The 23,512-nt window shown below is 36.0% G+C and overlaps 2 protein-coding genes across 3 annotated transcripts; both read left to right on the forward strand.

The window, feature by feature from the left end:
* LOC18777013 (pectin acetylesterase 8) lies at positions 10,355 to 14,844 on the forward strand. Of its 2 annotated transcripts, none has more exons than XM_007209150.2 (13): positions 10,355 to 10,693; positions 11,871 to 11,997; positions 12,117 to 12,199; positions 12,420 to 12,549; positions 12,702 to 12,781; positions 12,910 to 12,996; positions 13,074 to 13,198; positions 13,290 to 13,350; positions 13,444 to 13,497; positions 13,584 to 13,661; positions 13,924 to 14,029; positions 14,139 to 14,284; positions 14,452 to 14,844. In XM_007209150.2, the coding sequence occupies exons 2-13, from the start codon at positions 11,877 to 11,879 to the stop codon at positions 14,581 to 14,583; spliced, it is 1,203 nt and encodes a 400-aa protein (XP_007209212.1). In that variant the 5' UTR covers positions 10,355 to 10,693; positions 11,871 to 11,876; the 3' UTR covers positions 14,584 to 14,844. The 2 variants fall into 2 exon arrangements, with proteins under 2 accessions (XP_007209212.1, XP_007209211.1); XM_007209149.2 differs by having other exon boundaries at positions 10,423 to 10,693; positions 11,877 to 11,997.
* LOC18776617 (pectin acetylesterase 8) lies at positions 16,346 to 22,928 on the forward strand. Its single transcript, XM_007209155.2, has 13 exons — positions 16,346 to 16,713; positions 17,686 to 17,807; positions 17,956 to 18,038; positions 18,408 to 18,537; positions 18,711 to 18,790; positions 18,877 to 18,963; positions 19,044 to 19,168; positions 19,263 to 19,323; positions 19,465 to 19,518; positions 19,601 to 19,678; positions 21,808 to 21,913; positions 22,315 to 22,460; positions 22,644 to 22,928. Exons 2-13 carry the CDS (start codon positions 17,687 to 17,689, stop codon positions 22,767 to 22,769), a joined length of 1,197 nt encoding a protein of 398 aa, XP_007209217.1. The 5' UTR covers positions 16,346 to 16,713; position 17,686; the 3' UTR covers positions 22,770 to 22,928.

Genomic DNA, 23,512 nt, shown 5'->3' on the forward strand with positions numbered 1-23,512 from the left:
TGGAGTCTTAATAACGTAACTCCTAAACTGTCCAAAACAGAATTTATTGGAAAATTAACTACCAAACTTTAACTGCAGTTTTGGAAGGCCAAACGACCTCAGAATGCCAAAATCCACCTTATGTCACGGCAAAGTTGTGAGTTACACTCGTGGCGTCGTTCCCTTTTCGAAAAGGTATTTTGCGTCCTAATCGGAGCTTGGACGACAAAACTGCATATTCCCGCTACGTCCTTTTTCTAGCTCAACCGCGATAAAATCTGCCATCTGTTCTACATCAGTCCCCTCCACCTCCGAGGAACTCGACCCCGAGTTATGATTTGGATAAAGGACCTCATCTTCACGGAACTCATATAAATCTGCAACATTAAAAATATTGGATATTCCCATGGAATCCGGTAACTCAATAACATAGGCATTATCATTGATCCGTTTGAGCACTTTGTAAGGACCATATTTTTTTGGTTTAAGCTTGCTATATGTGCCAACTGGAAACCTCTCCTTCCTCAGAAATATCATCACAGAATCACCTTCCTGAAACACTTTAACTCGCCTATGCTTATCCGCAGCAGCTTTGTACTTAGCATTAGTTTGCTCAAGTTTCTGCTTGACTTCATCTCGAACAGCCACTACTTCCTCTGCCAAATTTTTCGCTGCCACACTGGTTTGTTGGCCTCTAGGCAGTTTCACCAAATCTACAACATGGTTAGGCATAGCAGTATAAACAATGGAAAATGGAGACTTCCCGGTGGCACTATGGACTGCACTGTTATACGCAAACTCCACCTGCGGTAATGCATAATCCCATTGTTTTGGCTTTTCTCCACAGACGCTGCGTACCATATTGCCCAATGTTCGGTTTGTAACCTCAGTCTGGCCATCGGTTTGGGGATGGGCAGTGCTGCTACGATTCAAAGTAGTCCCAAACAGCCTCCACAAGGTGATCCAAAAATGGCTCAAGAACTTGGTGTCACGATCGGATGTAATGGATGTAGGGACCCCATGCAAGCGAACAACCTCCCTGAAAAACAGTTTGGCTATATTTGATGCATCAGCAGTCTTCCTGCAAGCTATGAAATGCGCCATTTTTGAGAACCGATCAACCACCACAAATACAGAATCCACTCCCCTTTGTGTTCGGGGCAAGCCGAGGACAAAATCCATAGCAAGATCCTGCCAAATATCGTTAGGAACTGGTAATGGCATATATAATCCGGTGTTTTGTACCTGCCCCTTCGAAGTTTGACAAGTGTAGCACTTGCGCACAATAGTTCCAACATCTCGTTTGAGTTGTGGCCAGTAAAATCTCTCTTCCATCCCTGCAATTGTTTTATCACGACCCAGGTGGCCACTCAACCCTCCACCATGCAAGTCCCGAATGAGCTTCTCCCTCAAAGAGGACACTGGAATACACAACTGGTTGCCTTTGAACAAGTATCCTTCATTAAGAAAGTAATCTGCCATCGGCTCTTGATTGGTGCACTTAGTCCAAATTTCCCCGAAATCAGCATCACCTTCATACAATTCCTTCAGACATTCAAACCCCACAACTTCTTGAGTCAGCGTGATTAACAATGAAGCTCTTCTACTTAGCGCATCCGCCACACGATTTGTCTTGCCGGAAGTATGCTTGATAACGAACGAAAATTTCTGCAAGAAAGTCACCCATCTAGCATGCATTTTATCAATATTTTTCTGGCTGTTAATATACTTCAACGCTTGATGATCTGTAAATAAAACAAATTCCTTCTGGATAAGATAGTGCTCCCATTGCTTCAAAGCTCGAACAACCGCATAGAACTCTTGGTCATAAGTACTCCACTTTTGACGCGCATCGCTCAATTTTTCAGAGAAGAATGCAACTGGCCGCTTGTCTTGTGAAAGCACAGCTCCGACTCCCACACCGCTGGCATCACATTCAACTTCGAAAACTTTCTCAAAGTTTGGAAGGGCTAGAACCGGCGCTGTGCAAAGCTTTTCTTTTATGTCTGCAAAGCTTCTCTCTTGCTCCTCTCCCCAACTGAATCGGCCCTTCTTCAAACACTCTGTGATAGGTGCAACGATGGAGCTGAAATGCCTCACAAATCTCCTGTAAAAGGTGGCCAAGCCATGGAAACTTCGAACTTCAGAAACTGTTTTTGGAGCTGGCCAGTCAAGGATTGCCTTGATCTTCTCGTCGTCAACCTGGATACCATGCTCACCAACAACAAAACCCAAGAACAGTAGCTTATTTGTGCAGAAAGTACATTTTTTAAGGTTCACAAACAGTTTATTTTCTCTCAAAACGTCTAAAACTTGCCTCAAATGCACAAGATGTTCTTCTTTTGTGGTGCTGTAAATTAAAATGTCATCGAAATAAACCACGACAAAAGAGCCAATAAATGGTCGAAGAACCTGATTCATGAGTCTCATGAAGGTGCTAGGCGTATTTGACAATCCGAATGGCATCACTAACCATTCAAATAATCCGTCCTTGCTCTTGAACGCTGTTTTCCATTCGTCGCCAGGTCTGATGCGAATCTGGTGGTAACCGCTTCGCAAATCTATCTTGGAAAACACCTTTGAACCGCTAAGAACATCCAGCATATCCTCCAATCGTGGAATGGGAAACCTGTACTTCACTGTTATCTTGTTGATTGCTCGGCTATCAACACACATTCGCCAAGTCTTGTCTTTCTTCGGAACCAACAAAACAGGAACTGCGCAGGGACTCAAACTCTCCCTGATAAATCCCTTCCGCAGTAATTCTTCAATCTGCTCTCTGAGGATGTCATTCTCTTTGGGGCTCATCCGATAATGGGGCAGATTCTGAAGGCTAGCTCCAGGCACCAAGTCAATTCGGTGTTGTATGTCCCGCATAGGTGGCAGCTCGTTTGGCAGATTTTCAGAAAATAATTCCTGAAATTGAGACAAAATCTGCTGCACATCTTGTGGAATGTCACCTTCTCCTCTGCCAAGTTTCAACAACCCCTTCAACACCAAGGGACAAAAACACTCCGCTTCCTTGACTGCCTCGTTCAACTCCTGCTCGTTGCTAATTAGGGTTAGAAAGCTAGAACTCCTCGTCTTGACCTCAACAGAGGGTTTTGAGGGCTGTGTAGTTGTCATTGCAATTTTCCGGTTGTTCCAAGAGAACAGAATGACATTATCTCGTCCCTTGAAAGTCGCATCCACATCAAATTGCCAAGGACGCCCTAATAAAATATGGCATGCATCCATGTCAATAACATCACATAAGACTTCATCTCTGTAATGCTTACCAATAGACAGCGGCACACGGCAAGTCTCAGCTACACGAACCGAAGGGCCTTTTTTAACCCAACCTAGTGAGTAAGGGCTGACATGTGGCTCCGTTGATAGCTGCAAATATTCCACCAATTTCTTTGACACGAAATTCTCGCAACTTCCATTGTCGACGATCACATCACAAACCTTGTTTTTGATTGAGCAGAGGGAACGAAAAATACTATGACGCTGCCCCTCCTCCCTTGGTGCCAAAAGAACTCTCTGCAAAACAAGGGTAATCTTCTCCATTCCTTCTTCAACTGCAAATTCAGCCCCTGCATAATCATTTTCCCCGACTTCATCGTTTTCTTCATCTTCATCGGCTTCTTCGATAAAGTTAGCCTGCTTCAGCTCTGGACAAACATTAGAACGATGCCCTGGTTTTTGGCAACGGTAACATATGTCCGTCATGGGCTTAGCATACAGATTCTGGGACTGGTTTCGGGGCTGCCCTCTGTTGTAATTCCGGCTGCTACCCTCGTTGAAGTTTTTGTTTTGGCCAACTGTTGTTGGTTTTGTCATCCCTCCAGAACTCTGCTGCTGTGCTTTCCCCTTATCTCCTGCGCCACTAGAAGCACCAGCAGTATAATCAGAGGCTTCCGTCGTATTCCTGCGGAAGTTGGGTTGGCGTTTCTCCTTCTCCAACAGTTCAGCCTTCAATGCCATGTTAATCGCCTCCTGCAAAGTCCATATATTTTGCATGCCAATTTTTTCCTGGATGGAGATTTTCAGCCCATTGTTGTACCTTGCGACCTTTTGATTGTCAGTCTCGGTCAAATGGTTTCGCTCTGCCAAACGCATGAACTCTTCGGTATACTCAGAAACCGAATGGGTGCCTTGCGCACAGCCTAGGTACATACGGTAGAGAATCTGCTCATAATCTGTGGGCAAGAATTGTTCCATCATAAGCGACTTCATCTTCCGCCATGTTCGAACCCTCTGTTTTCCTTGCCTCTGCCGTAAATTTTGCAATTGATCCCACCAAACAGCCGCTGTAGCTTTAAGACGGAAAGCTACCATCTTCACCATCTTATGCTCAGGAACCTCCATAATATCGAAAAACCTCTCCACTTCTACAAGCCAATCCAAGAAGTCTTCAATCTTCAGATTTCCCCAAAAGTTAGGAATTTCTGCTTTAATCCGATAATCGCCAAAATTCTCGTAATTACGATTATGATGACGAGGATTATTAGCCGGCGGTGGTGGTTCTTCAAGTTCTTCTTCTGACTCTGACTCACTATCCGGATTAAGTTGCCTCATATTGTCTCTTCTCTCGCCATCTCTTCTTTCGTTATCTCTGCCTTCTCTCCTATTGTTGCCACCAAGAGCTTGCAACAACAATTCTCGCATCTCCCCAAATTGGTTGGTTAGGTTGTCGATCCGTCGGTTTTGAGCGTCCAGATCCGCTCGGGTAATTGGGGTTGGGACATCAGCTTCTCGATCACCCATAATAAGATAAAGACAAGAATACCGAGACGAGAGAGACCCGCTCTGATACCACTTGACGCAGCACAAGCACAAAGGTTTCAAGCGAAACCTTGAGTAACAATAAAACTGGATTCCACCAGAAAATTAAGAGAAGCTCTCTTGGAATAATGTTATTAAAAACTGAGTTGCCAGAAACATTAGACAAACCTGTCTAAATACACAATTCTCAACAACCCTCAACCCTTCAACTACTAGAGGAGTTATTACATAAAACTGAAAAAAAAGGATTAATTTGGAGTCTTAATAACGTAACTCATAAACTGTCCAAAACAGAATTTATTGGAAAATTAACTACCAAACTTTAACTGCAGTTTTAGAAGGCCAAACGACCTCAGAATGCCAAAATACACCTTATGTCACAGCAAAGCTGTGAGTTACACTCGTGGCGTCGTTCCCTTTCCGAAAAGGTATTTTGCGTCCTAATCGGAGTTTGGACGACAAAACTGCATATTCCCGCTACGTCCTTTTTCTAGCTCAACCGCGATAAAATCTGCCATCTGTTCTACATCAGAAGCCTTCACGCGAGTTATGTGATTTTCCCAAAAGGGGCTTGACGATGACAGCAAGAATTTTTTTTTAAAAAAAAGTTGAGTCTGGTAGCTCCAAGAAGTAGCACTTGAAAAAGCACAAGTCCAAGGATTAAAGGAAGAGAGAAGAACTAAATACCTTACTCCCCATATTATTATTTTCAATCAATTTGGCTCAAACTATATTAAAATGGGCAAAATAACACCTACCCTTTGGTGTTCATTTCTATCGACACATGGTATCATATCATCGTAGTTCATTTTAGGTAGGAATATATCTCTGCAATTATAATTTGAATCGCACATGTTCACCTCCAACTGATCACATGTAAGGAGAGGTGAGAGCGGTGGCTAGCCATCACATTTTGAACAAAGTAAGCTAACTTGTGGATCCTTTAGGAGTTTCTGATACATTTAATTGTGCAGATTATGAGCTACAAGACACGTGGCGTGACTTGATTGATAGCTAAAAAAATATACACATATATTTTTTTTTAATACAAGTGATAATATAAGCTACAAAGAAAGAGGGGTTTTTCACACACACTATCACGATATGCAAATCAATGTCATTTTTCACTGAACTAAACCTCGTCCACGAAAAAAAAAAATTAGCAGATCATAAAAGTGAGATTACGATCTCACAAGGTGACCCATCTCACAAGGTGACCCATCTCTTTCTCTATCTGCTAGAAGGAGCTAGCCATAGGTGGGACCAAAATTATATTGCCAGGTCAAATGAATATAATCAAAACATTGCACCTTTGATATATAATGGGAAGAATTTAATGTGAGCTTTCTGAAAACAAGAAGATTCTTTTGGGTACGAAAATTTAGCCACTAATTCAAATTCTTTTCTCACTACGAAATTGACTGATGCGTCCACATTCAATTGTCTCAAAGTTTCATTTTCGTATTACATGACCCCTAGCCATCAATTGTCTCTAAATTTCATTTTTTTAACAAATTCTTGACTCTTATCCGTTCAATAATTGAAACAATAATCGCCAAACTTTCCTTTTGATTTGTATGCCTGCTCTATCTATGATTATGATAAGAATAGATTAAGGTGATGTAGATTAGGCTAGTTAGTCAGGGGAATGAGCTCATCCCCTTACACTTAGGTTCGAATTCCCTTTTTCGTAAATTTTATTAATTTAGAATAATTTCTATCGCTTGTGTTAAAAATATATATATTAATAGGTCAAGAGATCAATCTCTTTACTTTTTTTGCCAAAAAGATATCAATCGCCTTCAATGTAACCAAAACGAAAATAAATGTAGATAATTCTAACAGCTGCAATGTTACTAAAATCATCTTGTTCAAGAATAAAAATATAATTATCTCAAATTTTTTTTTTTACTGTATTTTCGACAAACAGCAATTATGGCTGTTTTGATCAATGGACGCAGATGACATGCTTTTGAAAATGGAATGGCTTGCAAGTTGCAACGGAATAACACTGCTCTACACTAAAACAATAGTGTAATCTTCATGAAGATTAAACAAGGTAAGTTGACCAGTGGAAAAGAGTTTTGATTTACAGATTAATGGTCTCATGTTTAAAAAATTCTCTCTCCTTGACAATGTATGTGTACGAAAAGCCCCTTTCCCTTCTCAACTTTGGCAAAACCAAGAATGAAAAGTAATTGAAAATGGCACCAAAAATTTTCATCTAGAGGGATTGAAATTCCCTATATTAAAAAACAGTAAAATGCTAATGAAAGAAATACAGCAAGGAAGATGTGAAGTCCTAGATCTAACATCTTGGATAGGTCAAGATTGTAAGCTATATACTTATGTGGACGCATAAATTTATCTATTATTTTTGGAAAAGTGTCCACCAATGGTAGTGGTATGTTCATCCTAGATTCCTAGGCATACTTAATTCTTTTTTTTGGTTCGATTACTTTTTTATATAAAAAAAAGTAATCGATAATTACAAAATACTTTACAACGAACTCACAATAAAACTACATAATCACTAATTATGTATCGAACTTATGACAAATATATTTTATTTTTTCTATTTGAGATTTGAGTGTGTGAAACTTGAAACCTACCCGAACAAAATGAAGAGGAAAATCATTAAATAAAAACTAGTTAGATAGTGTATACATACTTAATTCGAATTCTAAATAAACAATTTCATCACCAGACAAAAAGTAAAAATTCACCTCCATTGGAAGTTAGGAAGTTAGGAAGTAGCACTAGAACATTATAAATAGTTTGATGTGCTGCTCATGTGCATTTGTGAACACCACAAACGATTTGATTCTGGACCAGCTAATCACCGCCAATCACGTGTTATGTTTTCAAACACTCATCAACCGACTGGGTCCCACTCCAACAGATCACCATCCCTATGTGGGGCCCATTAGAACCAACCATGAACCTCTCATTCTCCATGCACCAACCAACACTATGAAGAGTAACAACAAAACCGCTTTTATAGTCAACTTTTTATCAATATTTTTCTACCTTTGATCTGATAGTGTTTTTTTAATCAATAATTTCCCAGTATATTCAAAATTGACTTTAATGGCTGGTTAGCTTTTTCCCGCTAAGTTTTGGAAAATGAATAATTTTTAACTCATTTTTTTTAAAAAAATGAAAATATAGTCAAGCATACTTAATTATAATTTCCTGTCTATATGACTATTCTTTTATAATTTAATCAATTATTATTATTATTTATTTCGTTTGCTTAAATTTATTCTGAGAGTGAGTATCGAGATGAATTGACCAATAACTCATTTTGTGGATAGCCTGATCCACAGTTCTCAACTAATTTGAGCCACAATTTTCGACAAGTTGCACCTTTGTGAAATATCAGTGAACCTCCACCTTGAAGTGAGCATCCTCGGATATCACATCGCCGCAATGCACCATAAGGTGCCCATTACCATAGCAAGTTAGATACCACACAAACTTGACCCTTGGAAAATATCTCTCCTCCTCAAGCATACTTCAGCTGCAAATATGCAGTCCAAGTCTTCATCAACCCATGCATTAAAACATTATTGGAGAAGATTTATAAAATTTGTACAAAGTCATATAAGAATCTTGAGCAACTCCTTCGGAACTCATCTTCTCCCCCACTTGGAGAATAGGACACCCTTGACCTCCCTCGCATCCTTCTTATTACTAATAAGTTTTTTTCCTCAACGTAAACGTACTCTTTTGGAGACTCATTTGTTATACTTTCTTGAATTAGGATAGTATTTTTTTTTTTAAGAGTAACACAACATGAATTTATCATTTTGCATGCACTAACATTTTAAAGAGTGACACAAGAATCATGATAGTGGCTTTTTTTTATCAATATTTTTCTACCCAATTGTGTTTTATAAAGAAAATAATTTAATGAGTTATTTTTCTTTGGGCACTAATAAAATAAGAATGGTATTTAGGGTTAGTCGTGGAAAGATAATTCAAGAATAATTGGTGTGCTGATAGGACTGAAATGAATTATTGTCCAGTTTGACTTCTGCTTCTCTTTAATTAGTTTGCATGATCTTTATCTGCTCCATCAGTTTGGAATGGGGACCCCCCAATATTATCCAGGATGTTATTTTCAGTGATCTTATGTTTGATTGGCTTGAATGAAGATCGTTTCTTATCAAAAAATAAGAATGCTATTTACCTAAATTTGAGGTTAATTAAATATCCAAAATACCCTTAATTATATTTTACGGTCCTACTCATACACACATTCATCACGAGAGCTTGAATCCATAATCACTTGAAAGCACACCAAAGACCTGAGTCAATCCAACTAACACCCCATTGGTATTATGTTTTTGAATTGAATTGCATAATGATGTTTCAATTTTGCATAAATTTTGGGATTTGTTGGATTAGTTTTTTCCTTTTTTTACAAAATTAGGTAATTTTTTTTCCTTCTCTTATCAAAACTTGGCGTGGCATATGTTTGGGATATACTCGTTGGTATTTGGAGGAATTTATCGCAAATTTGACAATGTGATCATTAATTGTTTTAAATTCCACATTGATGTGTCGATTTTTGTTGTTTTATTTCTATTAAATTCTCAAATTTCATAATTGTTGTGCTTTGAAAGTTCAGAAGGCAAGAACACGTTTCTAGACATGCCACCATTTTGTTAACTTCTAAAGAAAATCCAAACTTTGAATAGCATGCCATGTAAGATAAAAGTTTTCCTAATTTTATATAGAATGCCGCTGTTTTAACCCCATGTTTTCTTTTTCCACTTATGTTATTTTTCCATCCACAATATAAATTTTACAAAAAAACACAATCCTATCTTTTCATGTACCATTATTCCTAAAGTACCTTTTAATTATTAATTCAAGCAAATTTTTTTTGTTAATCATTAGTAGTTGAGATATGAAGAGGATCAAATTGTATTTGACAAACTGGATAAAGATTTTAGTCTAATATTTTGATTTTTTGAATCTTTTAGTTTTTTAGTTTAATATGAGGAGTCTAAATTTTTTTTTCTTTTTTCGTCAAACGATAGAATAGATGAGTTATGTGACCAATCAAATATATAACAATCTTCACCAACTAGCTTGCTCTATTGGTATTGGTCTCCACCTAATTGGTCTACGTTGGATAACAATTGACCCATCAAATCCAAAATTCTATGCCATTTTGACAAGCCACTTTGAAATTCAAACATCTAATCAATACTTAGAGACAAATTGGTATTGAATTCCACACAAAAAGCAAATAACTACAACGCAACTTAAATTGAATAGGAATATTTTGGGGAGAGAAAAATACAAAATTTGACTCATCAAGTAAATTAAGGAAATTTGTTTGATTAGAGTCTAGTTAACGATTTAAGTCACGAAAAATAGATCTATTATAACATGACATTTTATACAAAAATCAGAGAGCTATTTTAAAACGAAAACAAAATACTACAATTTGCAAGTAAGACATTTCGTATTTTTGTTGAAGAGGAAATCCTTATAAAACAACGCGTGAGCTGATAAGATTCCTTATAGTTTTTTACCAGTCGGCTTTTACTTTGCAAGCTGAGTCGGGTTATTCCAGTCGGGTCAGACACAAACCCGAACGCGTATCCAATCATTAACCCTCTTTCTTTGGAAGGGAGCGAATATAAGTGTCGGCTCTTGGGTTCGCTGCTCAAAACTGGAAAGAGCTAATCTTTCGTAAAACGCTCTCACTCTCTGCATACAAAGAACGAAACACAAACGAAAGTTTCTGTCTTTTTCTCTCCACCATTTTCATTTCAATTTAATGCTTTGAGCTCTCTGCTCTTATATATCTAGCTGCCATTGCTCCTCAAACCCATCAACGCATAAGTTTTCTTTTGTTTCGGCATAAGAACTCAATGTACTGAACTGGGTTTCTTCCACATTCTTCTTCCTATCTTTCGTTCAGGTACATACATGATACATAGTGGTGTTTTTGGGTTCTTCATAATAATGGGTTATTGTTTCTGTTGTAAAGGTCAGCTTTTTAATTATTTTAGATCCACTTTTTCTTGTTTGTACGATTAACAACCATCTACATTCTGTGTGTGTATATATATTTATTGCATTCATTGTATTTCATCAGTTCATGCTTTTCTCTTCTCTTCTCCTTTTCTTTTTTGACTGTATTTAAGTGTGGTTGGTAATGTTTCTTGTCAACTTATACATTTACAAGATAATGTTGTTGATTATTGTGCTTTTCAGATAAATTGGTTAACGGGGGTTTTTTTTTTTTGGGTTGAACTTGGATTTTTCAGTGAACGATGGGTGAGTTGTGTTGTGTAGTTTGATGCAATATGAAAGATGGGGTTGTTTTTGGTCAGACTGGATTGACATGTCTCAGGAAAAAGATTGAATCAAATTGGTTCTTATTCGAAAAATGTATCAATGATTACTTATTTTAGGCCATAGATTCTGGGATGATAAGGAATCACTTTTACCTTCTAGATTTGGAAATGTTTGAATGTCTTACATACCTGCAATGTTCCAATCTATTTGGTTATTGTGTGATAACTTTTGAATGGTCTGCTGCACTGCTCTGTTTTTGTTTCCTTTATAACTTTACCTTTTGCGTGTGCGTATGATGTATATATCTATGAACAAACAAAAGTAATCTTAATCTAAAAGGAGCCGATTTTATAAGATTAACCAACTTTACGGAACCTTGATACCGTGCAAAGGAGCAAAAGTTGGAAAAGCTCTTTGTTGCTCATCCTTGAGCATTAAGCGATACCAAGGCTGATATTTAGACTGGGTTGCAGGATGGTTTCTAGTTGAATGCGGTGGAATTTTTTGTTTTGATGATAAGCCTTCAAATTAGATTGCCCTGCTTTTGTTGAATCTTCTTTCTCTTTATAAATAAGTTCTGCTGAATTATTTATGTGTGTATATATATATGTTACATATATGATAGATCTATTATCCATAGATTCTTGACAGAATTTTATTAGATTTTAAAGTTTCAAGCCACAAGCAATATTCAATCTTCAAGAGATTACTTCAAAATGAAATGCTCTGTTTCCTTTGTCTTCTTCGTTTTTTACTTCCTTTAGAATTGTTGGTATATTAATTTTTATGTTTGACAGAGACAGATGGCTGATGCAAGATTAGGCCAATGGTTATTTCTTCTAGCATGTGCAGTCACACTGCTGAAAGCAGCAGGAGTTCCTGTGGAAATAACTTATGTTCATAGTGCGATCGCAAAAGGAGCTGGTGAGAAACTTAATGCAAATATGCTGATTACAGTCCTTTTCTTTTATATGTTCAATTTGAAAATAAGATAATTTCTTTTGCTATCCACTTTAGCTCTTGGAATTTGACATACTTTGCAGTTTGTTTGGATGGGAGTCCCCCAGCTTACCACCATGATAAGGGATTTGGCTCAGGAATTAACAATTGGTTGGTTCACATTGAGGTTTGTCCTTTTCTCTTGCTCCCATTACAATTTCTTTCACCAGATAAAAGAGAGAAGAAAAGAAGGTATAGTAATAACAATTTTCAGTCAGTTCTGGTGATCCAGAAGGATTTACTGGTAGATTTAACAAGTTCTAATATAAATTTTAATGAAAATCCGAATATTTGATAGTTATATATTTCTATTGTCATATTAATTCTTCTTTTTGTTTGGTTCTTAGGGAGGAGGATGGTGTAACAATGTCACAAATTGCCTTGGCCGTAAAAACACTCGTTTAGGTTCATCTAAGCAAATGCTGAAGGCAATTGCCTTTTCTGGGATTCTGAGCAACAGGAAAATGTTTAATCCAGGTTTGATATCTAATTTTTTTCTTACAACTTACTAGAAATAATTTATTGAATTAAAGGCTTAGTAGTTTATCAGCATAGCTTTAATTTTCTTTTGTCTGTTGAGCTTCCCTTTCTTTTTAACAGTAAAATAAAAATTATGTTTCCAATGCCAGACTTTTACAATTGGAACAGAATCAAAGTTAGGTACTGCGATGGGGCATCATTCACTGGTGATGTTGCAGCAGTAAACCCAGTAAGTTACTTATTCAAGTAGCAGTCCAAGTTTTACATACACCATAAATTGTGTATATATATATATACACTGCCTTTCATTTTCTTTTTCTGATAGAGTTATTTTCAATAAAATAACAATTTGAGCAGGCTACTGGTCTTTACTTCAGAGGAGCAAGGATCTTTCGTGCCGTCATTGAAGATCTATTAGCAAAAGGAATGGGGAACGCTCAAAATGTATGATCCCTTAACAATCAACAATTTCACTTCTGTTATCTTTAGTTCTGATGACTTGTTAGGACATTTGACTGCAGGCTATTCTCTCTGGTTGTTCTGCCGGTGGATTGACTTCTATTCTTCATTGCGACAACTTCCATGCTCTCTTGCCTGCGGGAACGAATGTCAAATGTGTTTCAGACGCTGGTTACTTTATTAATGTGTAAGCTCACATTTAGTACCTTCTAGCTTTGTCCTATATTCCAAACTACAATGAGAGTTTGCTTATACATACACCTTATACCGAATAACAGAAAGGATGTTTCTGGAGCCCAACACATCGAAGAGTTATTTAGTCAAGTGGTTGAAACACATGTACTCTCTCTCTCTCTCTCTCTCTCTCTCTCTCTATCTATCTATAATGTGGTGCAAACATCAATACTCATTTGTGATTGTCATCTTTTGTAGGGTTCAGCCAGGAATTTGCCTCCATCCTGCACTTCAAAATTGAGACCAGGTTTGGTAAGTATTGCTATCCTGTCATGATTTTCACTTTTGACCATATCCTTGTGACTTGTAAATTCTGATGATATTCAACAACACTTTAGTGCTTCTTCCCGCAATATATGGCATCCCAAATCCAGACGCGGATATTCTTTGTAAACGCAGCCTACGATTCATGGCAGGTTAGCTTAACTCCCTGACTCTCTTCTCTGTTATGAACTCTGTTAAATTGTTTCCTCAAATTTATGTTCTGTTTAGCAGGATAGGTTTTTCATGATCCATCTTCCTTATTTAAGTTTTATGGATGAATTAACAACTAGACCAATTTTTTTCTCTCAATGACCATTTTTATTTGGAAGAAAAAAGAGTGCAAAATTTCAGCTGGGATTTCTCTTGTTCTTCATCTTCATCTTCATCTCACCGTGTCTCCATCCATCCATGCAGATCAAGAACATTTTGGCACCGGGAGTTGCCGATCCTCATGGCACTTGGCACGAGTGCAAGCTCGATATAAAGAATTGCTCACCCACTCAACTCAAAGCCATGCAAGGTAAATCCTCGAAATTAGAAGATTTCAACTCAAAAAATAAAATAAGAACCTTCATGACCCTTTAGAAAGAAACATGAACAACTCCAAGGAAATTTTCTCCTTTTTTCAGATTTCAGGGTGCAGTTTTTAAGTGCAGTTGGTGGCATGACCGGCTGTCCATTAAAAGGAATGTTCATAGACTCTTGCTATGCTCACTGTCAAACTGAAATGCAGGAGACGTGGTTAATGGCTGATTCTCCGGTGCTCAACAAGACGGTAAAAACCAAACTCTGCAATTTCATGCATTGCCTTATATCTTCATCCACTTCTTAAATTTTTTCCTGGCATTTTTTTCCCTTCATGTTTCTATCAGTTCTTTTGCCTTTCTATTTTTGACTTGAAATAAAATCTCATTTTAACTGTGTAAAATACCTGTTCTGCAGACAATTGCACAGGCAGTTGGCGACTGGTTCTATGGCAGAACTCCGTTCCAAAAGATAGATTGCCCTTACCCTTGCAACCCCTCTTGCCATAACCGTGTTTTTGATCCGAACCAGCACCTACTAGAACAATAGATTAATATTCATTTGCAGGACAAACATATATCATTTTCATTAGCTAGGTTTATTTATAGGTTAAATTATCTCGAACAAGAAGGAAAAAAAAAAAAAAAAAGGTAATTCATCAAGTTATATGAAAATAATGAAAGCCCACCATGGCACAAAAACCTGTGTGATGGGTGTCTTCCCTCATTGTTTATGTAATCGATCATCAAAATCTCAATTGTATTCGCATTCTTCCATCTTGATTCAAATATGAGCATCTGTTTTTAGAGATATTTAGTTATATACTCATTCTTAGTACTAATAATATAGATAAACCTTACACCATTTAATTTCTATAAACAAACCCAAAAAAATGATAACTGGTCTTATTTAATTTAATTTTGATTATTAAATTACTTTGATGTCCTATTGACTGTTTTGGGTTAAAAAGAAAAATTGAAGTTTTGGAGTTGGGCTTGTTTTAAGAAATTGATGATAGGTTGTAATTGATAAGAAATAAAAAACCTCTTTGTTATGTTGTAAATGAGTTTTGGGTGTGTTTCTAAAGTCCATTTTACTTAATTTTTTTTAATAATAAATTGGTCCCTTATGTTAAGTATAATAGTAAATCTCCCTTTTTTTACTATTTGTTGTACCCGTAATTTTGGATAGCCGTAGCATCACAATCATACAAGTAGAACGAAGAAATTAAATAGGTTCACCCATGAATTTGGGCTACATCCAGTAATTGTTGTATTTGTATATATGTGTAGAGATTACATTGGGATAGGCTTGAGAGCCTTTACAGATGGGAGATGGGAGAAATCTGGAGGAAAGGAGAGAGAGTTGCTGAAAGCACCCTTCTCTTGGTTCAGTGTCTTTCTTTTTGGGTCCCCATTCAGCAAAAGGAGAGAGCCTTTTGTAGAAGAACAACAAGCAACTTCTATCCTTGGGCCCGCCAACATGGCAGCCCATTAGAGGCCCACCTAAGTAGGGTCAAACCATGCGTTAACAATACTGAAAAATCAATCCTTTACTCGGAGAATGACATTATTAATTCTAAACTTTGCATGGCAACCCACATTGGATGTTGCATATTGTTCCTCTCCTTCCCAACATACTTGTCCGGGAATGGTTGTCCTTAGACCAATCAGTTGTAAGTTTGAGGATCGCTTTATTATCAAGTGAGCATAATGTGGTCACTAAAACTTCTAAATTTGTGGTAGGTAACTGTAAAAAATGATTTAGCTTTAGAATACCATCAGCTCGACTTTTAGTCTTGAATGTGAAGCCTAAATCCAAAAATTTGAGATTTTGGTCTGTATTATTTCCAATCTTACCACGAAAGAGAGAAGGGAAAACAAAAGAAAGAAGAAAATGTGTTTAGATTTTGAATGTTAGTCGGGACGGAAAAAAAAAATCCCAATTTTTGATAAAGCAAAATATGGTTAAGAATGAACCGACACATAAAAAACTATCATGATTAAAAATTTGATATTTACTGCAGTCAAAGAGTTAGAATAAATATCTAACTTATTATAAATATATATCATTTTCATCATTTATGTGAGTGGAACTTGAACCTTCTTCAGCAAATAAATACCACTAACCAACCACTAACCAACGGCTCAGTTATTTTCCTTATATCTTATGCAAAATTTGATATATAGGATATGGTGTTAAGATCAGTCTTTGTAATCTTTTGAATTAAAAAAAAAATAAAAATTGCAACGTTATCTTGCGTGCATGAAGTTTCTAGGCATATGCTATCTTGTATTATGCACTGACACTCGTATCCATAACACGCGTTCACCGACAAAATTTGTCCTAGTCATTGGTTCTTTGCTTTGCAGCTGTTGCCAATAATGTTGCCTTTTAGCTTTGTCTTCTCCTAATCGCTACAATAAATATAACTCAAAGCTCTCTGTAAAGCTACGCCCTTCGTTCGCGATCACTCACTTTCCAAACTCTGGGTGTATCAAATAGCTTCCCTCACGCTCACCTCACTCATCCCACTTTCCATTTATTTTCCTTCCTGCTATTGCTTTCTCTACCGTTACTCATACCATTAAGAAAGAAACCCAAGTTCATAACTGCGTTTCTCTCTCTTGCATTCTTTCACTCTTTCAGATTTTTGTCTCTCAGCTTCTCTCATTCCAGGTACAGAGTAATAATGCTTTTGGTTTTCATGGTAATCGAAAGAAGCTGTTCTGTTTTACTTTTTTCTTCTTCTTTATTTGGTTTCCAGGGTCGAGCTTATTATCAAACATTGGTTCAGTTTCTGTTCATTGTGTAATGAAAATTGGTGCTTGAGATTGGATTGGAATGTCTCATATGAGCTGAATGCAGTTTGGGTTTTGGCATAAAAAACCCATCAAGCTGATTAGACTTAATGGCTAAACAGATATAAATAGTCGCTTTGGCTAGAAAAAGGATTCTGAACTGAAGAACAATAGTTTGCAATTTCAGATCTTTTTTTTTGGGATAGAATTTTCAATCTAAGATTTGGAATTGATGATCTAGTAATGTGCCAGTCTTTTGCTCTGCTTTCTTTTCCTTGTGTCTGTATGTTTATATAGTTGCCAAATGGATTTTTTTTCTTCTCTTTCTTTGTATATATTGATTTTTCAAATTTGGGTTTTCCATCGAATAGATGGATGGTGTTGGTTCAAAATGGAACTGGATTCTGGTTGATTAGCTAACTTTATGCTCTTATTAGTACAGAGTAAAGGTTAAAAAATCCCTCTGTTGCTCTTCCTTTCACATTAAGCAATGTGAAGGGAGAGAAAATTTGTTTGGTGGATTACTTTTTGGCTGGATGTATTGGGGTGCTAGCTATGACAGGAAACTGCTAAGTAAACTAGATTGCCTTGAATTTTAGAGGAAGAAAAAAAGAAGATAATACTTGTTTGGTCCTTCAACAATTATATGAATTATGGAGTTATACTTTGTAAGTTAGATATGGATTATTGAGTAAAGAGAAGACTTTTTAGTTTTGAGTATTGCATTCTATTAGGAACTTATGGTACTGTTATTTAGGGGAAAACTAAGTCTACCATTAAGCTATGAAACGAATGTTCTGTATACTCTTTTTATTTTATTTTTATATTTATGGCTAAAATTTGTGTGCAGAATGGCCCATGCAAGATTAGGCCAATGGTTAAGTCTTCTAGTATGTTTACTGATATTGCTGAAAGCAGAAAGTCATCCTGTGGGAATCACTCTTGTTGAGAATGCAGTTGCCAAAGGAGCCGGTGAGAAATATTTGGGGAATTGAATACTTCTCTAAAAAGTTTCCTTGTTCCATTTCACTTTCCTTTCAGTTTTCATTGTTCCAATAACTGTATTTTATTGCTGTTTTTACTTTTCACTCTGTGTTCTAAAATTTGACATGTTATACAGTTTGTTTGGATGGGAGCGCACCAGCGTACCACTTTGACAAGGGATTTGGTGCAGGAATCAACAATTGGTTGGTTCATGTTGAGGTTTGTCATTTTCCTGCCATGTTAAAATGGATTTAAAAGATAGAAAGGATAGCTTTCACCAAAATAAAAAAGATAGAAAGGATAGGTATAATATTAGTCAAATATTTTTCTAGAAGGCTGTGAACTTAACCTTTAGTAACTCCCCCTTTTTTGGAGGGCCTATAGAATAGAATAGGCTACAGAATGTGGGGTAGCCCTTTCCCTCCCATATGCCTCTCCTCACTATACTGTTGTCCAGGTCTGGACCTGGGATCTTGAACTAGGGTGTTGGTCATGCCACTAGGGTACCAAGCATTAGCTTAGTAAACTAGTTGTAAAAGACTTTTGCATTAAAGTTTGAGATTTCTTTAATTGATATTTGATTTTTAGGGAGGAGGATGGTGTAACAGTGTTGAGACTTGCCTTGATCGTAAGAATACTTACCGTGGTTCATCAAACAAAATGGAAAAGTCCATGTCTTTTTCTGGGGTGCTTGGCAACAAGCAAAAGTTTAATCCAGGTTTGGTTTGCTTCTTATCTCAATCTTTGCTTTTTTGAGACTTGAAACAACTCCTAAGAATGACTCAATAGTTGATGAACATACCTATTGTTTTTTAGTTTGAATTTCTTCTTCTTCTTTTGTTTTTTTGTGGCTAACTGTAAAAACTGGACCCTTTTTTATTTTTATGCTAGACTTCTATAACTGGAATAGAATCAAAGTTAGGTACTGTGATGGGTCGTCATTCACTGGTGATGTTGAAGCAGTAAACCCAGTAAGTTAATAAATTTCAATCAGCGACCCATGTTTTACTTTCATACGAAATTCTGAACCTGGAGTTTATTCTACTAATTTGATCAGGCAACAAATCTTCACTTCAGAGGAGCAAGAGTTTTTCGCGCCATCATTGATGATCTATTAGCAAAAGGAATGAAAAATGCTCAAAGTGTATGTCCCATTCCAGGAACTGTACTTTTGTCATCTTGTCCTCATTTCTGATTGTTTGTTAGTACCACTTATGATTACAGGCTCTACTCTCTGGTTGTTCAGCTGGTGGATTGGCCTCAATTCTTAATTGTGATAACTTTCGTTCTCTCCTACCTGTGGGTACTAAAGTAAAATGTCTGGCAGATGCTGGTTACTTCATTAATGCGTAAGATGTATTTTATGTCGTCTGTCTTGAAGACTTGACCCCATATTATCTTTAATCTATTTCAGAATTCTTAACACCTTGTAATGATTTACAGGAAGACTGTTTCTGGATCTCAACAGATTCAAGCCTTTTACAGTGAAGTGGTTGCGCTACATGTATTGCATCTCTGTTCTTTAAGATAATAAAGTGGCCTCTTACTTCTTTCAGGAGAAGAGGGTTCTTCCATTTGTTTGGCCTCCATTCTGTGCAGGTGATAAGTAGTAGCTTCAGATTTTGATTATCTATTGTTTGTGCAGGGTTCGGCAAAGAACTTACCCGCATCCTGCACTTCAAAATTGAGTCCAGGCTTGGTAAGTTTTGATAGTTTTGTATGATTTGCTCCACTCTTTCCTAATTACTTCTGATATTTCCTTTTTCATTGTTTTTGTTCAGTGCTTCTTCCCACAAAATGTGGTACCAGTGACCCGGACCCCAATATTTTTGGTAAATGCAGCTTATGATTCATGGCAGGTTAGCTCATTCTTCTAATCCTTGATTTATAGATTAGTACTTTCCAATTTATTGAATCTTGTAGTACTTTTCTTTCTAGTTCTTTTTCTTTTTCTGTTCTAAAAATGATATAGAACATGTGCTGCCATTTCCCTTTTTATTTTTGGTGTGCCTATCAAAAGTATGTGATGCCAACAACTTTTTAATTGTATGCAGGTTGAAATACCTCATATCATCTTTATGATCAAAATTTTAAATTCCAACAACTTGTTAATGACATATATGATATATGTTGTCTATCTGTTACCCGAAATATAAAAACTGAGTAATAGTTTGGTTCATAATAAGTTTTTTCTTTTCGTCCAAATTATATATATTCGTAATATATTTTATTTTATCTAATTTCCTAGAATAAACTCAGATTCTCCCTAACCCAACTTAGCCTTTCATCATTCATATTGAGTCTCTTTGTTTTGCTTTCCTTTGTAGGCTCGATAAACAATTTGTCGTTGTTTTGGCTCACTACAGGGGAACTTTGTAAATTGAGCTTAGACGCATAAAATTCATTTTAAATCACATACAACCCTTTCCTTTAGTTTTCTATTTAAAATACCCAATTTTTTCAAATAATACCCGATGACTAGGATCTAACTAAGCAAGTTACCTAATATAACTTAAAATCTGATTTATTGTATTTTTCGGATTCCAAAACTACCCCTGTTTATGACGTGTGGGGTGGTGTGTAACTAATTGCACACGTTGAATTTGGAAAGATCTTCAAATGGTTGTAAATGGATAGATACATACTTACTGATGCCCAATGGGCAAAAATGGAACCTTTTTGCCTAGTTAGTAATCTATTTAAGTAATCTATATTTGAATTAATGTTGTTTTCCTTTTATGAATTACGATTAGTAATCTATTTAATGTATTTGTAATTTAAATTCAATATTAAATTTAGGAATTAATTTTGTTTTCCTTTTATGAATTATACGACTAGTAATCTATTTTATTACAGTTTAATGAATAATAGTGTTAATTTTAATTATGTTGAAAAATAATTTGATAATCTATTTATTGTTTTTTTTTGAAAAACATTTTTTTAAATGAACCTATTTTTTCGCTAAATAATGTACCTTTTTTTCTCTCTAAATAAAGCACCTATTACTTGTTTTATGAAAAATAATTTGATCATCTTTTTATTGTTTGTTTTATGTACCTAGTAAAACAATTTACCTAATATAATGAACCTATTTTTTTGCTAAATTTTGTATCTATTTTTTTTTCTCTAAATAATGTACCTATTTTTTTCTCTAATAATATATACCTAGTAAAACAATTTACCTAGTATAATGAACTTTATTTTTTCTTCTAAATAATGTACCTATTTGTAATTTATAAAAAAATGTGCATAAATTTCAATTACACAACACACCTATTTTCTATAAATTATTTGTAACTATTTTTAATTTATGAAAAATGTACAAAAATTTCAATTACAAAGTAACTGATCCTTTTTATTTTTTTTTATTTTTTGGGTAAATAATATACCTATATTTTTATACGTATATATTTATATTTATATTTTTCATACGTACATTATTGGATATGTAATTTACATATATGTATTTTTTTGGTTTACAATTTTAGGAGGCGATATGTTAGAGGGAATGGCAACTGAAAGAAATGGGGTGATTGATATGCTATTAATAGGGAGTTTTAATTACAATTATGGCAGTTAATGAAATGCTTGGAGTATATTATAAATAAAATATGAAGTCTGATGACAAGGATGTAAAAACATAGGAATATTATGACCTCTTATATCCTACTGGTCATTTAAGTTTGAAATTGGGTTTTACACATAGATTTATAGAATGATGGGTATATGTCTAGGAAATAGAAATTGTAGGGACCTATATTTTCTATCTTATTATTCTAAAATTGTATGAAAATATAAGTAGTTGTAGACTTGTAGTAGGTCACCTGAACTTTGCTATGAGACTCCAAAAGCAACAATTACTAGAAATGTATATATTTCCAATACAAATGTTGTGTACTCGTTCTCATATTTTCTTTTCCCCCACTTGTACGCATTAGGAGAATACGTTAGCGTGCACTTTCTCTGATTCCTTGTTGTATCCATTCAGATAAAGAACATTTTGGCACCGGGTATTGCTGATCCTAAAGGCGCCTGGAAAAAGTGCAAGCTTGATATAAAGAACTGTTCACCCAGTCAACTTCAAACCATGCAAGGTGAATATCAAAACCCTCCTTCATACCAGCAAGCAATCCTTCACAGATTGAAGCTGATAGAATCCTTTATAGCCCCCGTGAAAATTTAAACCAAGATTTGAATTTGGTTAAATCTTTTCTGTCGTAGTAAAATTTGATATTTGGAGTTTATTAGGGTCTCATGCACTGCTGCCCGTTCCCTTTAGTATTTAGATGATAATAAGCAATTTGATGAAAGCATGGAACCAGACAGTTATGTCAACTTATTAGCTAGACATATGAGTTATGTCAATTTGATGAAAGCTTCCTTGTACCTACCAAGGAAAGCTTCTTGTCCAAGAAAGCTTCTTATGTTTTGCATCATTGGCATAAACCGGCCGCTGGAAAATTTACTTGGGTTTTTAATATGGAATTTGTTTCAGAATATCGGTTGCAGTTCTTAGGCGCACTTAGTCATGCCAGCAGCTCCACAACTCATGGACTGTTCATAGACTCTTGCTATGCCCACTGCCAGATTGGAACACAGGAGACATGGTTGGCAGCCGACTCTCCGGTGTTGAGTAAGACGGTAAGAGTCGTGTAGTCTTCACTTAATCTCCTCTCTTGTATGATTATTAGAAAATTGACAAAAACTGAGAATAGCTTTCTGTTGTTAATTTTTGTAGTTCTTTGTTTCATTGACTTCTTCTGTTTGAACGAAAATTATTGAGGTGGTTTTAAATTTTATCTACAACCTAAATGTATTCTGCAGACAATTGGGAAGGCAGTTGGAGACTGGTACACCGACCGAACTCCGTTCCAGAAGATAGATTGTGCTTACCCTTGCAATCCTACATGCAAAAACCGCGTGTTTGATTCGGATGAGCAACAAGATTAATTTATCTATGTCAAAGTGTATAATTTGTATGACATATGAACATTTATGTAATGGCCGAGGCCTACTTATTGTTCTAAATAATATTTCACCATCACCTTGTTGCCCTCTCTTAAGAATATTATAACAAGTTGTATCAGGGAAAAATCCAGTGTTTCTCAATTGCTGAAAAACTACTTGTGCAATTCCAACTAAACCATCACCACACAAAGAAACTTAACAATTATAGTGTATGTTATTACACTTGGCTTACACCCCTCACTCTCCATTTCATCTAAACAACCAACAAGATCTCTCCACAAGCCTTCTCTACCAAACCCATAAACTAAACCGGTATAAGAGCACACATTATGTACAATGCCTTTCCTCTTCATATCCAATAATACAATTTTGATCCCTTTTTGTTGTTTTTGTTTAGAAATTGATAAATAAATAATTAAAAATCAGAAAAATAAACCGAAAATTGTTACAAACTTCTTATGACACTATCTTCAATTACGAAGGTCTAAAATCATGATTCCACATCTTCAATTACAGCGCCACGTGTGATTTCTTTGATATTTTTATTATTTATTTTAAAAAATTCATAAACAATTAATTAAAAATTAGAAGAATACGCCGAAAAAAGGTACGCGCTGACAGGACCCGACCCAATTTCCGCTTTGGAATCCGAGCCGAATCCTGTGCGTGTCCGACACCTGGCTGATGTCGGGCACGAATGACCTTTTTGCCCTTCATTTTTCAAA

Source organism: Prunus persica, chromosome G5 (genome assembly GCF_000346465.2).
Source record: "Prunus persica cultivar Lovell chromosome G5, Prunus_persica_NCBIv2, whole genome shotgun sequence".
Classification (NCBI taxonomy): Eukaryota; Viridiplantae; Streptophyta; class Magnoliopsida; order Rosales; family Rosaceae; genus Prunus; species Prunus persica.

Coding starts and splice junctions, on each gene's coding strand:
- LOC18777013 (XM_007209150.2), top strand. CDS start 11,877: ATGGCTGATGCAAGATTAGGCCAATGGTTATTTCTTCTAGCATGTGCA. Junction 12,550..12,701: donor CAGGAAAATGTTTAATCCAG/GTTTGATATCTA, acceptor TTCCAATGCCAG/ACTTTTACAATTGGAACAGA. Junction 13,199..13,289: donor GCTGGTTACTTTATTAATGT/GTAAGCTCACAT, acceptor ACCGAATAACAG/AAAGGATGTTTCTGGAGCCC.
- LOC18776617 (XM_007209155.2), top strand. CDS start 17,687: ATGGCCCATGCAAGATTAGGCCAATGGTTAAGTCTTCTAGTATGTTTA. Junction 19,324..19,464: donor GTGAAGTGGTTGCGCTACAT/GTATTGCATCTC, acceptor TTGTTTGTGCAG/GGTTCGGCAAAGAACTTACC. Junction 21,914..22,314: donor TCAACTTCAAACCATGCAAG/GTGAATATCAAA, acceptor AATTTGTTTCAG/AATATCGGTTGCAGTTCTTA.